The following is an 11,977-nucleotide window of genomic DNA, read 5'->3' as shown; positions in this document are numbered from 1 at the left end:
AGGAGGTTCCAGAGTACTGGAGGACACTTAACATAACTGAAGAAGGACAGTAGAGACACACCAGGAATTACAGAACAATGAATCTGACGTCAGTGGTAAGGAAACTATTCTGGCCACTTCATCTGCCATTCTCTGTAAAAATTGTAAAAATTCAGTTTGGTAAACACTGAAGCAATTACCTCAGGTAACTTGTTTAGTAATTTATCTTAAATCTTGTGATTTGTTGGAAAAAAAATAATGCAAGTGGCTTTCACAGAACTCAAAAATAAAAACTCATTTAACTCTACTTTAGAACACACATTCCCAAGTAACAATAGATTATGAACCTTTATCATACAAGGTAATGCTAGCAGAAGAAGTGCGTTCCACACACACACACACACACACACACACACACACACACACACACACACACACACACACACACACACACATATCTAAGCTATTATAATTAGGTTTCATTTTGAGATTTTTATGACTTCAGGTATAACACCACCTGCCTACATAGCACAAACTTAAAACACCAAAATGGGCCTGGTGTGTTGTAGAGTAATTTTAAAATCAAAGTTTCTGATCATCAATTTGATTTGTTAGTTTCCTATTTTATTATACAAAGGATTTTGAGATTTATTACTTTAAAGCATTGTGATTTACATTTAAAAAATTCATGCAGATTTAAAAGTTTATTTATTACCATTTCTGTAAAGAGAAGTTTATATGCCAACGTGGCATGCTTTTAATTTATGTTTACACATTTAATAAAAACAATAACTAATTAGCTCATTACAAAGAAGAGGGAGGGTGAAACTTAGGAATTTACAGACCTGACCTTTTTAACGTAAGTTGTTGTGAAGTTACTGAACTCTTTCATCAGGGCAGAATGAAAGAGTTTTTGGACATTTTGTACTGATTAAAAAGGATCAGAATGAATTTCAGACATGATAAGATAATTCAGCAATATTATTGGAAATAGGAACAGGGGAGTAGGTGATTCAGCTACTAAGCTTGCCCCATCTTTAAATGAGATTATAGCTGATCTGATTGTGTCCTTCAGCCAACTTTCGCAATGAATGGCAATCTTAGAATTTTACATGTTTCAACAAAATAATCTTTCATTCTCCTAAACTCCAATTAGCTGAGACACAAGCAACTCAAATTTTCACTTCTGTATCTCAGTATTTTTTTTGGCATTAATATGGTGAGATGGGGAATATCTATGGGTGTTGCCAAAATGAATAGGGATGTTGTCTAAATGAATCTCCAAATGTGGATTTGGGAATCTTGTGAAGTGGGTTGATAATGAATACAAATGAAGAAGAAGAAGAGTGAGAGAGTAGGGATAAAGGGAATATAAAACAAAATTCTGCGGAAGCTAGAAATTTGAAACAAAAACAGAAATTGCTGGAGAAACTCAGCAGGTCTGTCAGCATCTGTGGAGAGAAAACAAACTTAACGTTTTGAGTCCAGTGGCACTTCATCAGAACAGTTTTGAAGAAAGGTCACTGGACTTGAAATATTGACTCCACTTTCTCTCCACAGATGCTGCCAGACCTGATGAGTTTCTCCAGAAAATTCTGCTTTTGATAAAGGGAATGTACTCTAATTAATAGAATTTGTGTCCAATGGCCATCCCTAAGAAGCTTTATGGTGTACAGCTTCTTACAACATAAATTAAAGACAAATTATTGTATTTATCTTGTGACTTTTCACAACATTCAATTATGCAATTATTCAATGCAGCAGTTAGTTTTCACACAGCTTAATTCCACAAGCAGCTTTTATTGTCCAGCGCATTAAAATGTGATCACACCAAGAAAAACATTAACAAACACTGAAATATACAATTGCAGGAATTCATCCTTTACAGCGTTAATGCCAATCAGGTTGACTGAATAGTTTTGTGATTGAAAATTCCCTATGATTACTATACTACCCTTGCTACTTTCCTCACTAATTTCTGGATTTAAGCTATGCCCTGCATTATCTGTACTATTTGGTGTGAACTTACCAATGTTATCATTGTTTGCTGTTCACTGCTATTTCATAGATCCCCCAAACTATTCTACATCTTGATCTTCCATGAATTAAGTTAGTAAATGGAGCTGAGGTATGAATGAACCAGTCTCTAATTGAGGGAGGAGCAGGAATGATGGAATGAATGGAGTACTCCTTATGTTCAGGCTTGTAATAACCATCACACCTATTGTTCAGTTGATCCTTTAACTTGAATGCAGTGTGGCTGTACTGCTGAAGTCAACTATTGGGGCAGGGTTAGGGTGGAGTTGTACAAATTTTTGGTTGAAAGCTTGCAGCATTAGTGTTCTTTAGCATTGATCATCATAGAATCCCTACAGTGTGGAAACAGTCCATTCAGTCCAACAAGCCCACACCAAGCCTCAGAGCATCCCACCCAGACCCATCCCCTTCTAACCGACCTACTCTACACATCCCTGAACACTACGGGCAATTTAGCGTGGCCAATCCACCTAACCTGTACATCATTAGACTGTAGGAGGAAACTGGAGCACCCGGAGGAAACCCACACAGACATGGAGAGAATGTGCAAACTCCATACAGACAGTCGCCCAAGGGTGGAATTGACCCGAGTTGCTGGTGCTGTGAGGCTGCAGTGCTAATCACTGTGCCACCCTAGCGTTGAGGTTGTGCCTAGAATCTAGCAGACTTTGCCAGGAGGGCGATTGGACCCATGACGTTGGCATTATTTGCGCCAGGTTCTAATGAGCTGAGCTAACTGACCTGTTTTGTCATTTGGCAGTTTGCATTCACCCACTTCTGCAATGAATTTCTTGCAAGTTGTACTGTCCTTTAGCACTTGCCTAACCTCTAGTATCACTGCATCGGTAACTTTTTAATTTCTTGTTAAGTCTTTATTTCACTCTATTAACATCTGTTCTGACATTTTCCACACTGTACTTTGATGAATATTGATTAATTTAGGTAGTTTGAGTGACTTAATATTTCCCAGATGTTCAGTGACCAATGGTCAGTTAGTTTTGCATACCATCCAGGAATTTTCATTCTTCCAATGCATTAATTTTAGAAAGGATCAAATCCCCAGAAGATAAACGTACTCAAGTGAATATGAGAAAACCAATGAAATGAGACAAGATGGGGAAAAAGGAAAATGTTCATTTCAAGTCCGAAGGCAGCGTACAGTGGTTTAGTTAGACAAATGCTGACATCAAACTGATGGAGGAGAAATTAGATCTGGCAACCAAAATCTTGGCCAAAGAGATACATTTTAAAGATTGCATTAAGGGAAGCGGAGACTGAGAATTTGGGGAAGAAATTTCAAAGGGCAGGGTGCAGATGACTGAATGTGTGGCAGCAATGATGAGGTAAAGGGATTGGGATGAACAAAAGTCAGAGCAAGAAGTGAAGAGCTTTGGTTCTGTAGTAGTTGTCAAGTGACACAAACATTATGCCACATGGTTTATCATCCTTAAAAATCTTTGTAGACTTTATGCTAGGAAACTGTTGTGATTTTTTTGACATCCTGGTTCCCATCTACAATTTTTAAATTTAAAATTTTAACTCCACAGAGTCAAAACCAGTTTCAGCTCTCATTTTGGTAAATCTAAACTGCATTCTTTCTGGTCTAATTTATCCTGCCTATAGTGTATTGCTCACAGTACTCCAAGTGATGTCTAACTCAAGCTTTATTTATCTGTAGTATGACTTGTACTCCATTGTACGTTACCCTGTAAAAAAGAATACTGACTTTCCATTAGCTTTCTGATTATTTTCTGAAATTGGTCTTATCTCTTTAGTTATCTGTGCAACTGAACCCCTAAGTATATTTGCATTTCCATTTCAAGCTTGCCTGTTCAGATATTTTTTAGGTACAATGTGGATAATCTCCTTTATGCCCTCATTGAAATCCATTTACACAGTTTTATCTATTGACTTAATGTATCAAAATTTCTTCATGGTTTTATGCTTCTATTGACAATGCCAAGAATGCCACTTGGTGACATTTGCAAACTTAGCTGTATGGTTTCCTATTTCATTGTCTATGCCATTAATTAATACGGTAAATAGTTGAGAGCTTGATACTCATATTTCAGGACACCAGTTAGTTATATTCTGGGGATCAAAGAATCTGGATAGGCAGAGTTTGGTCCCCTCTACTGTGGCCTCATCTGCCCCTTTCTCTATCTTTCTTACCTTTTGTTTCTCTGCATTTTCTTTTCATCTTACTTTTTATCAGCAGAGGGGAGAGCGTGGGTCCAGCCCAGGACCACGCGTTGTTATCGGTGGCTGCTACACCAGTGGGGGTGGTCAGCGAGGTGGGCCCACCAGCGAAAAGATGGTGATAACACAGCGTGGAGCTGGATGAACACCGCAGGCCAGGCAGCATCAAGAGGAGCAGGGAAGCTGACGTTTCGGGGGGTCGGGACCCTTTTCAAAAAATTTTCAGGATTTCCTGAAGAAGGGTCCCGATCTGAAACGCCAGCTTTCCTGTCCCTCTGATGCTGCCTGGCCCGCTGTGTCATCTCAGGCTGCAGCATCTGCAGTTCTTGCTGGCCCTGAGCGGAACGATGGTGCCTGTATGTGTGGCGACTTTGTTGGTGGGCCCGGTGCAGATGGTGGCGAGGCGGTGGCCGAGGAGCATCGACTATGTCGTCATCAAGGTGAGCCCAGTGGCAAAAAGGTGGCGCCTGTAAAATGGCATCTCATTGTTGGTGAATCCAGGGCAGGCAGTGATGAGGAAGTGGAGGAGAGGTGGCAGTGCAGGCGTCATTGGTGAGCCGACTCAGGACTCAAGACGGAGGTGTTGGAACGAAGGTGTACTCTCTTTCAGCTATACTTTTCTAATTCTTAAACTATTCAAAATGGCGCTGGATTGTGGCAACAGTTGAAACTTTTCACTGTATTTTACTGTATTATTCGCTGCAAAATACACACGACACCAAACTAATCATTAAATTATTATTTGTATTCCACACCTTGTATTTCTTTGCAAATTTCTGAATCTTGTCAATAATATACCCCTCTTGAGCTTTAGCTAACAGTCTCTTGAAAGATTTTATCAAATGCCTTCTGGAAATCCATGTAAATAATTTCCGTAGACATCTCCCAGTCCACAACCTTGGTCACCAGTTAGAAAAAATTGAGTTAACGTTTGCTGGACATAACTTTACAAATTAAATATCATTAGCCCAGAATTTGTAGGGGTTTTGATGGCATACTGTCAGCATTCAGCATCATTATGTCTTTAATTTGACCACAATTTCAGAATTTAAAGATGGAGATTCTGGAATGTTTTCTACATTACATAAATGTCTACACTAAGAAGTATTTCGTTGGCTGTAAAGCACTTTAAAGTTTGAGAAGATTTGCAGCTCAGGTTGTGGATGAGAATGTAAACATGCTCGCCAAGCCACTGAGTTTGGTTGCAAATGTTTCGTCACCCTACTAGGTAACATCGTCAGTGCGCCTCTGGTGAAGCGTCGGTGTTCTGTCCTGGTTGTTATTTATATTCCTCAGTTTGCTACGGTGTTTAGTACCACTTCCGATTCTGCTTCTCAGTTTTTTGTGCACAGGGTCTAAGTCAATGTGTTTGTTGATGGAGTTCCTGTTGTACCACCCAGGATTCCGATATGTGTTTCTGTTTGGCTTGTGCAATTATGATGTGTTCTCCCAGTCGATTACATATCCCTCACTGTCCATGTGCAGTGAGACTAGTGAGAATTGGTTGTGTCTCCTGGTGGCTAGTTGGTGTTTGTGTATCTATATTGTCAGTTTTCTTCTGGTTTGGCCCATGTAGTGTTTCTCACAATCCTTGCATGGTATTTTGTATATTACACTGGTTTTGTTGGTTTTGGGTTTGGGATCCTTTATGTTCATCAGTAGCCGTCAGCGCAGTTGTTGGCTTGTGGCTACCCTGATACATAGGGGTCTGAGTAGTCTTGTGGTCATCTCCGAAATGTCGTTGATATACAGTAGGGTGATTAGTGAGCCTGGTCGTGTTGTGTCTTCCTGTTGTGGTCTGTCTTGGAGGTAACAGCGGACTGTGCTTTTTGTGTATCCATTTCTTTTGAAGACTCCACGTAAGTACTCCTGTTCTGTTTTACATTTGTCCGGGTTGCTGCAATGTGTTGTGGCTCATTTACATAGCGTCCTGATGTGGATCTGTTTGTGGGCGTTGGGGTGGTTACTAGTGTAATTGAGTATCTGATCTGTATATGCTGTCTTTCTATATACACACGTCTGGCCTTAAAGCCATCCGCTTCTTCCTCTACCACAGGCCCAACCAGTCCCCCTCGACCAACACCCTCATCCACTTAACCAAATTCATCCTTACCCTTGTATGAGAGATAATGGGAACTCAGAATAACTTAATTCTATTGGAAATCTTAGAATAATGGTTACAGTAAGCATATAGATCATAGAATCCCCACAGTGTGGAAACAGGCCCTTCAGCCCAACAAATCCACACCAAACCTCAGAGCATCCCATTCAGATCCATCCCACATGTAGTAACATCCTGTGAATAAATGCCTTGACAAAAAGATAAATTCAGAAATTGGATTTTCTCACATGCAACGCCCGTAACCCCGGCATCTAGCTGTAACTGAGAGAGGGGATAAAATATCTTCTGCTTTTTCAAAACTCCAGCTCCTGTTGAATCCAAAAGCTAAAACAAAAATTAGAAATCCTGGTCTGCAAGAGCTGGCCAGATCCATCCAGGTTGCTTCTATTGCTCCAACTTTGAAGAAAGCACCCCAAGGCCTCACAATCTGTCTACCTTACCACAGGCTGCCTGCTATCCCTGTTCACTCTTTGCCTCAAGAGAAACCAGGACAAAATGCACATTTTAAAGCCACAGCATCATCATGAAAGTAATTAAAAGAAATATTCCATGGACAATATAAATGAGTCACATGTGTTGCTCCTATAATAGCCCATTCAACTGTTGTGATGTAAAATATGTCATTTATACCTATATGGGTAAATACTTTTTTTAGTGTTCAGATGTCAAAATAGTGGCATATGAGTGTTAGTTACTTTTAAAATAACTAGGCCAGATAGTCCCTTCACAACAGTGATCTATTTCACAATGTGTCAGACAGCAGGGAACCCTTGAAGTATTCTTCAAAAAGTGTTTATACTGGTGTGGTTCCTGACTGGTGGAATAAACATGAGGAGACCTCACTCAGGTCAGAAGCAAGTGTAAACCCTCTCCCAGAAAGGGTTTCTTTTCAGAGAAATTAAGGTAAGAGTTACCTCAGCAGAAAAATTTAACTTCTAAGCCGTGAGTGTTTGGTTACAAATATGTGGGTTATTAAATGCGAACCGATCTAAGCTCCTAGTCGTGTATTTATTCCTGTAAGAATACTCCACGGAAGCCGGGGTGGGTGGCAGGGTGGAAATCAACTAAGTAGACCTTAAAGTTTTGATATGGAGTTGTTTTTTTCTCAGCATTTGAATCGCTGTCATGTGATGGTGTTGGGAAATAGTTTTAAGCATTGCTTAGTTGGATTGTTAAAGGTTTTAAAAATTGTGTTCTATGTCTAGAGAACTTAATTTGGGTTTCTTTATTTCCATCTTTCATCTGGTAAATTTCCATTCTGTCTTTTGAAAAAACTCTGTAGCCCTTTGTGACTATGTTTCAGTAAATGACTTAACATTTTAAATAACATTTTTAAAAATTAAAAACTATTGCAAATTTGGGTAGACTACTTGTGAATTGGAAGGCAAGATATTAGAATTTGATGTTTGTAAAATGCTGGGGGGTGTGGGGAGGAATAGTGTGTGGTCCCTTGAAAAAATGATGCATTTTTCCTAGGCTGGGAGAAAAAGAAATGTGCAGGTACACTTAAAGCTCCTGAAGTTGAAACATTGAATCAAAAGACTGTGTGATTAGCAACCCAGCCAGTAGTTTGGTTTGTTATTAAGGCAACCAGTTTGAAGATTAGCCAATTAATTTAAACCAGGTTCTTAGAGACTAAAAAACAATTAAATTGAAATTGATGGTTTTGACAACCTGGGACCAATCCTTGTGTAAGAAATTAATAGGTCATAAAGGGTACCAAAAAAAAAGGCCATTTGAAAATCTGTGTGAGAGCAAATGCCATCTGTTAGAGTTAGTCACCAGCAGCCCTAAACAGAAAATTACTAGCTCTCACAAAATTATCTCAGCTCTCAGAAAACCATCATTTGACTAAATGTACAGCAGCTCTTCTAGCTAATATTCCTGACATAAGAATTTGACAGAGAAAGGTGTCCCTGACTGAAGAACAGCAGAGATGGCACCAAACATTCTGGATGTCATTTCTGGCTATTAGTTTGAGACACTAAGTTTTAAGGTTTTCAATAATTTGGTTTATATAAGTGGAAATTGTATTTATTGGAAACGCATACCATTAGAGTTTTGTTTTATTCGGGCATAGTTAGTAGTAAAGGGGGGACTTGTTCAGTTTGTTATTAGTTTTGTTCATTTGTTCACTGTTAGAGTTGGATAAATAAATTGTTACTTGTGGATTATAGAGCGACTGTCAGGAATGCATTTCATTTACTCTCCCCTTTATAACAGACTGGGAGGTGAGAGGCAGGTTATTTTGATTAGATTAGATTAGATTCCCGACAGTGTGGAAACAGGCCCTTCGGCCCAACAAGTTCACACTGTTAAATTACTTCTCATACTTCCTTTAACAGATTGTGAGGTGAGATGAGTTTCTCTGAATGTTCCAATCTTAGTTATTAGAGGGGCCGACATCTGCTTCATAACAAAGACCTATTCAGACAGATTTCATTCTGGAATCTGACTTGTACAGCATCACTATCTTCTGGTAGCATAACCTTGTTAGAATGTTAGCTTCTCAATTGTGACCACTGGCGGCAGTTTGGTCGTTCCAACATTGCTTGGGATGTTCAATGAATACATTTACCTCTGAGTAGGAACTTACTGAAATTATGTAGGTTATTTTTAAAAATAGCATTTGAGACAACCTATGAAGGAGAATGAATGACAGGATCTTTGTTAGTTGCTAATAATAAAAGGGAATTAAGATTAACAGCAGTTAGTAAGTGTTGTATGTATACCTTGTTTTCAAAAAAGTTCACATTTAAGGACTTGTGTGTATACAGTGTTGGAAAACTGCCTTGCAGTTAGTCTTCTGTGAGGCTGCAAATTGCTTGAACACAGAAATCAGTTAGTTTGTTTTAATATCTCCTTCATAACATGTCATGTGTTTTACTTTATTAACCAAACCAAGCCAAGACTTAATTAATGCCTGATGAGCAATTTATTGTTTGATCATTATAATTATTCATATCTGGCATCTCCTGGAACCTAGTGATTAGAATATGATGTAAAGACCTTTGCCTCTGATGGTGAACAGAGGTGATGTTTTGACTCTGTTCATCTAATCATCTGATTTTCTGTTTGTGCAAAAACAATACAAATCAAAAGGTAATGGGTGGATTCCAATGAAACTTGGGAAGGAAGTATGGAATAGCCCAAGAAAGAATTGCATAGCTTTTAGCAAAGATGTGGATTTTGAACTTGATACAGATCCTGGAACTTTTGAAAGGATCTATTAGCATTAGGAAATATGATGAATTAATTTTTTTGTTAGCAATTTGTGCATTGTTTTATGAAATATACAATAGTTTTAGAATGTTGAAGATTGCATCTGCAACTCTGGCTGGCAATTGAATGTCCCAGGATTTAGATGTTTCAGGTGTGATAGAAGGGGAGGTAAAAGCGGTAGGAGGAGTTTCATTACTGATAAAGGTGTATCTCGCCGCTGTACAGAGGGAGGATATATCAGAGGACTTTGGCAAGGGGCGAAGTTTAAAAGAGATGTGCGAGGCAAGTTTTTCACAGAAAGGGTGGTGAGTGCCAGGAACGCATTGCCGGAGGAAGTGCTGGAAGCAAACACAATAGCAGCTTTCAAGAGGCAACTGGACGAATACATGAACAGGAAGGGAATAGAGGGATATGCATCCCATAATTGAAACAGTGTTAGAGTGGAAGGGCAAAATGTGGTGGTGCAGGCTTGGTCAGCTGAAGGGCCTATTCCTGTGCTGTATCACTCGTTGTTTTTGTTTTTTGTGAGTATGAGCAGGTTATTGGTTATAGATTGACCCCAACTCTCCTCAGTGAGATGGAAGCTCTTAATAATCATCATCTACACGATCTACAAGACACAAGTCAGGAGTGTGATGAAATATTGGACCTAAAATAACCAGTTTCCTATTAGGGTATTTGATATATTGATCGAGAAGATCGTCTTGAATGCATTTCATGGACTGTTTCTACAAGCGATTAGTATACATTTTGTTTGTCCAGTCTATATGAAGATTTCAGTCTCTCATGATTATAGTATTATTCTTGTTACATGCAAGCCTAATTTCCTGATTTATCGTCTGCCTGACACATCATAATGATTTGTAAATACTCTCACCATTCTCTGTACCATTTGTTAATTCTTAGTTCCATTCAAACTATACAATGGTTCCAATTTTAACATTATTACAAAATGGATTTGAACGAGTCAATGTCTTGCCCTGTACCTCGATTTTCTAAACTAATTTTTTTTTCCTACAAGCCTAATCCCATGTTGCTCACTTTTATCTGGTGATCTGAGGGACTGGAGTTCTAGGGACAACAAACAAAATCTGTCAACGAGAGAGAAAGGGATGGGAGGTTTGAGGATGTCAACGGCAGGAGTGTGGTCTTTCAACCTGGAAACAGTGCATCAAGAGGATTGAGGACCTCAGGTGAGTGGCATAAATGATCCAAGGTGCTAAAATATACAGCCCTGACAGTGTTTAAGCCCTTTCCCAAATGACAGTACTCACACAATCCCCGGAAGTTCTGACACCCACCCACTGAAAATGCTTACTGACCACATTCCCCAACAGTGCTCATCCATTCATACCCCAACTAGGTCTTCTCGTCCCTGCCGTTTCACCATTGTGTCTACATCCTGCTGAACCACATCTAATGGGATTCTTGAAAGCCCTGCGAGAGATTAAAGATAAAAGTGAGAGCCGTGAAGGCACATGATTGCGTTTCACATACTGCCTTCATTGGGTCAGCTTGAGTGAGTGTTGTATGCACATGGATATCTGATATATAATTCTGTGTCCACCAGATGGGAGGACCCCATCTGCAATAGCCAAGGCCATTGAGATTCTACTGATGCCCAGCAGCTTCTCTTGACAAATGCTCAGATGCAATGGGTATGTAAGATTAACAGCAGGCGTTGAACTGATGGATGGAGACCATTGTTGATAGTGACTATGGTATCGCATAAGGAGGTAGATGAGTGTCAGTATTGAATGAACAGATGAGAATGTGAGAAAATGCAAGAGCGGGAATCAATGGGGGCACCTGGGCGCTGAGTTGATACAAGGAGTAATATGCTACAGTAGGCTTGGGAAGGGGGAGTGAGGAGCTTGAGGTGATCTGTAATTAGGATGTATGTGAACGTGTTGTTGTACTCATCCTCCTTGCTTGAATAAGATCATTGAACCATTTTCAGCACTGATTCCATGATCGTGGCACCACATTCCTCAATCAGGGCCATTGCATCTTGGCTTGCTCATTCCATCTGCAGGGAATGGTATCTCCTTGTAGAACCCATAGCCTCCATCATTGCCTTCGAGAGATCAGCGATCATGGGGGACATCAATATGCAGGTGGACTGGGTGAATAATGTTGCCGGTGGATCCAAAGAAAGGGAATTCATGGAATGTTTGCAGGATGGCTTTTTGGAACAGCTTGTGATGGAGCCCACAAGGGAGCAGGTTATTCTGGACTTAGTACTCTGTAATGAGCCTGATTTTATAAAAGATCTTAAAGTAAGGGAACACTTAGGAGGCAGCGATCATAATATGGTAGAGGAGGGAGGCTTGGAGACCACTTTGCAGAACACCTCCACTCAGTTCGCAACAAACAACTGCACCTCCCAGTCGCAAACCATTTCCACTCCCCCTCCCA

At 39.8% G+C, this 11,977-nt stretch overlaps 1 protein-coding gene across 2 annotated transcripts in view; it reads left to right on the top strand.

Moving 5' to 3' along the window:
* LOC125456439 (E-selectin-like) overlaps window positions 1-11,977 on the top strand; it is an 85,679-nt gene continuing 73,702 nt past the window's right edge. For both annotated transcript variants that reach the window (XM_059647820.1, XM_059647819.1), the window contains exon 1: window positions 1-95. In XM_059647820.1, coding sequence (XP_059503803.1) covers window positions 78-95 — 18 coding nt within the window. In that variant the 5' untranslated portion in view covers window positions 1-77. The remainder of the gene's footprint in view (window positions 96-11,977) is intronic.

The sequence above is a fragment of the Stegostoma tigrinum genome, chromosome 8, assembly GCF_030684315.1.
Source record: "Stegostoma tigrinum isolate sSteTig4 chromosome 8, sSteTig4.hap1, whole genome shotgun sequence".
Lineage (NCBI taxonomy): Eukaryota > Metazoa > Chordata > Chondrichthyes > Orectolobiformes > Stegostomatidae > Stegostoma > Stegostoma tigrinum.
Note: the sequence above shows the minus strand (reverse complement) of the source record. Positions and strands in the feature narration are given on the sequence as shown.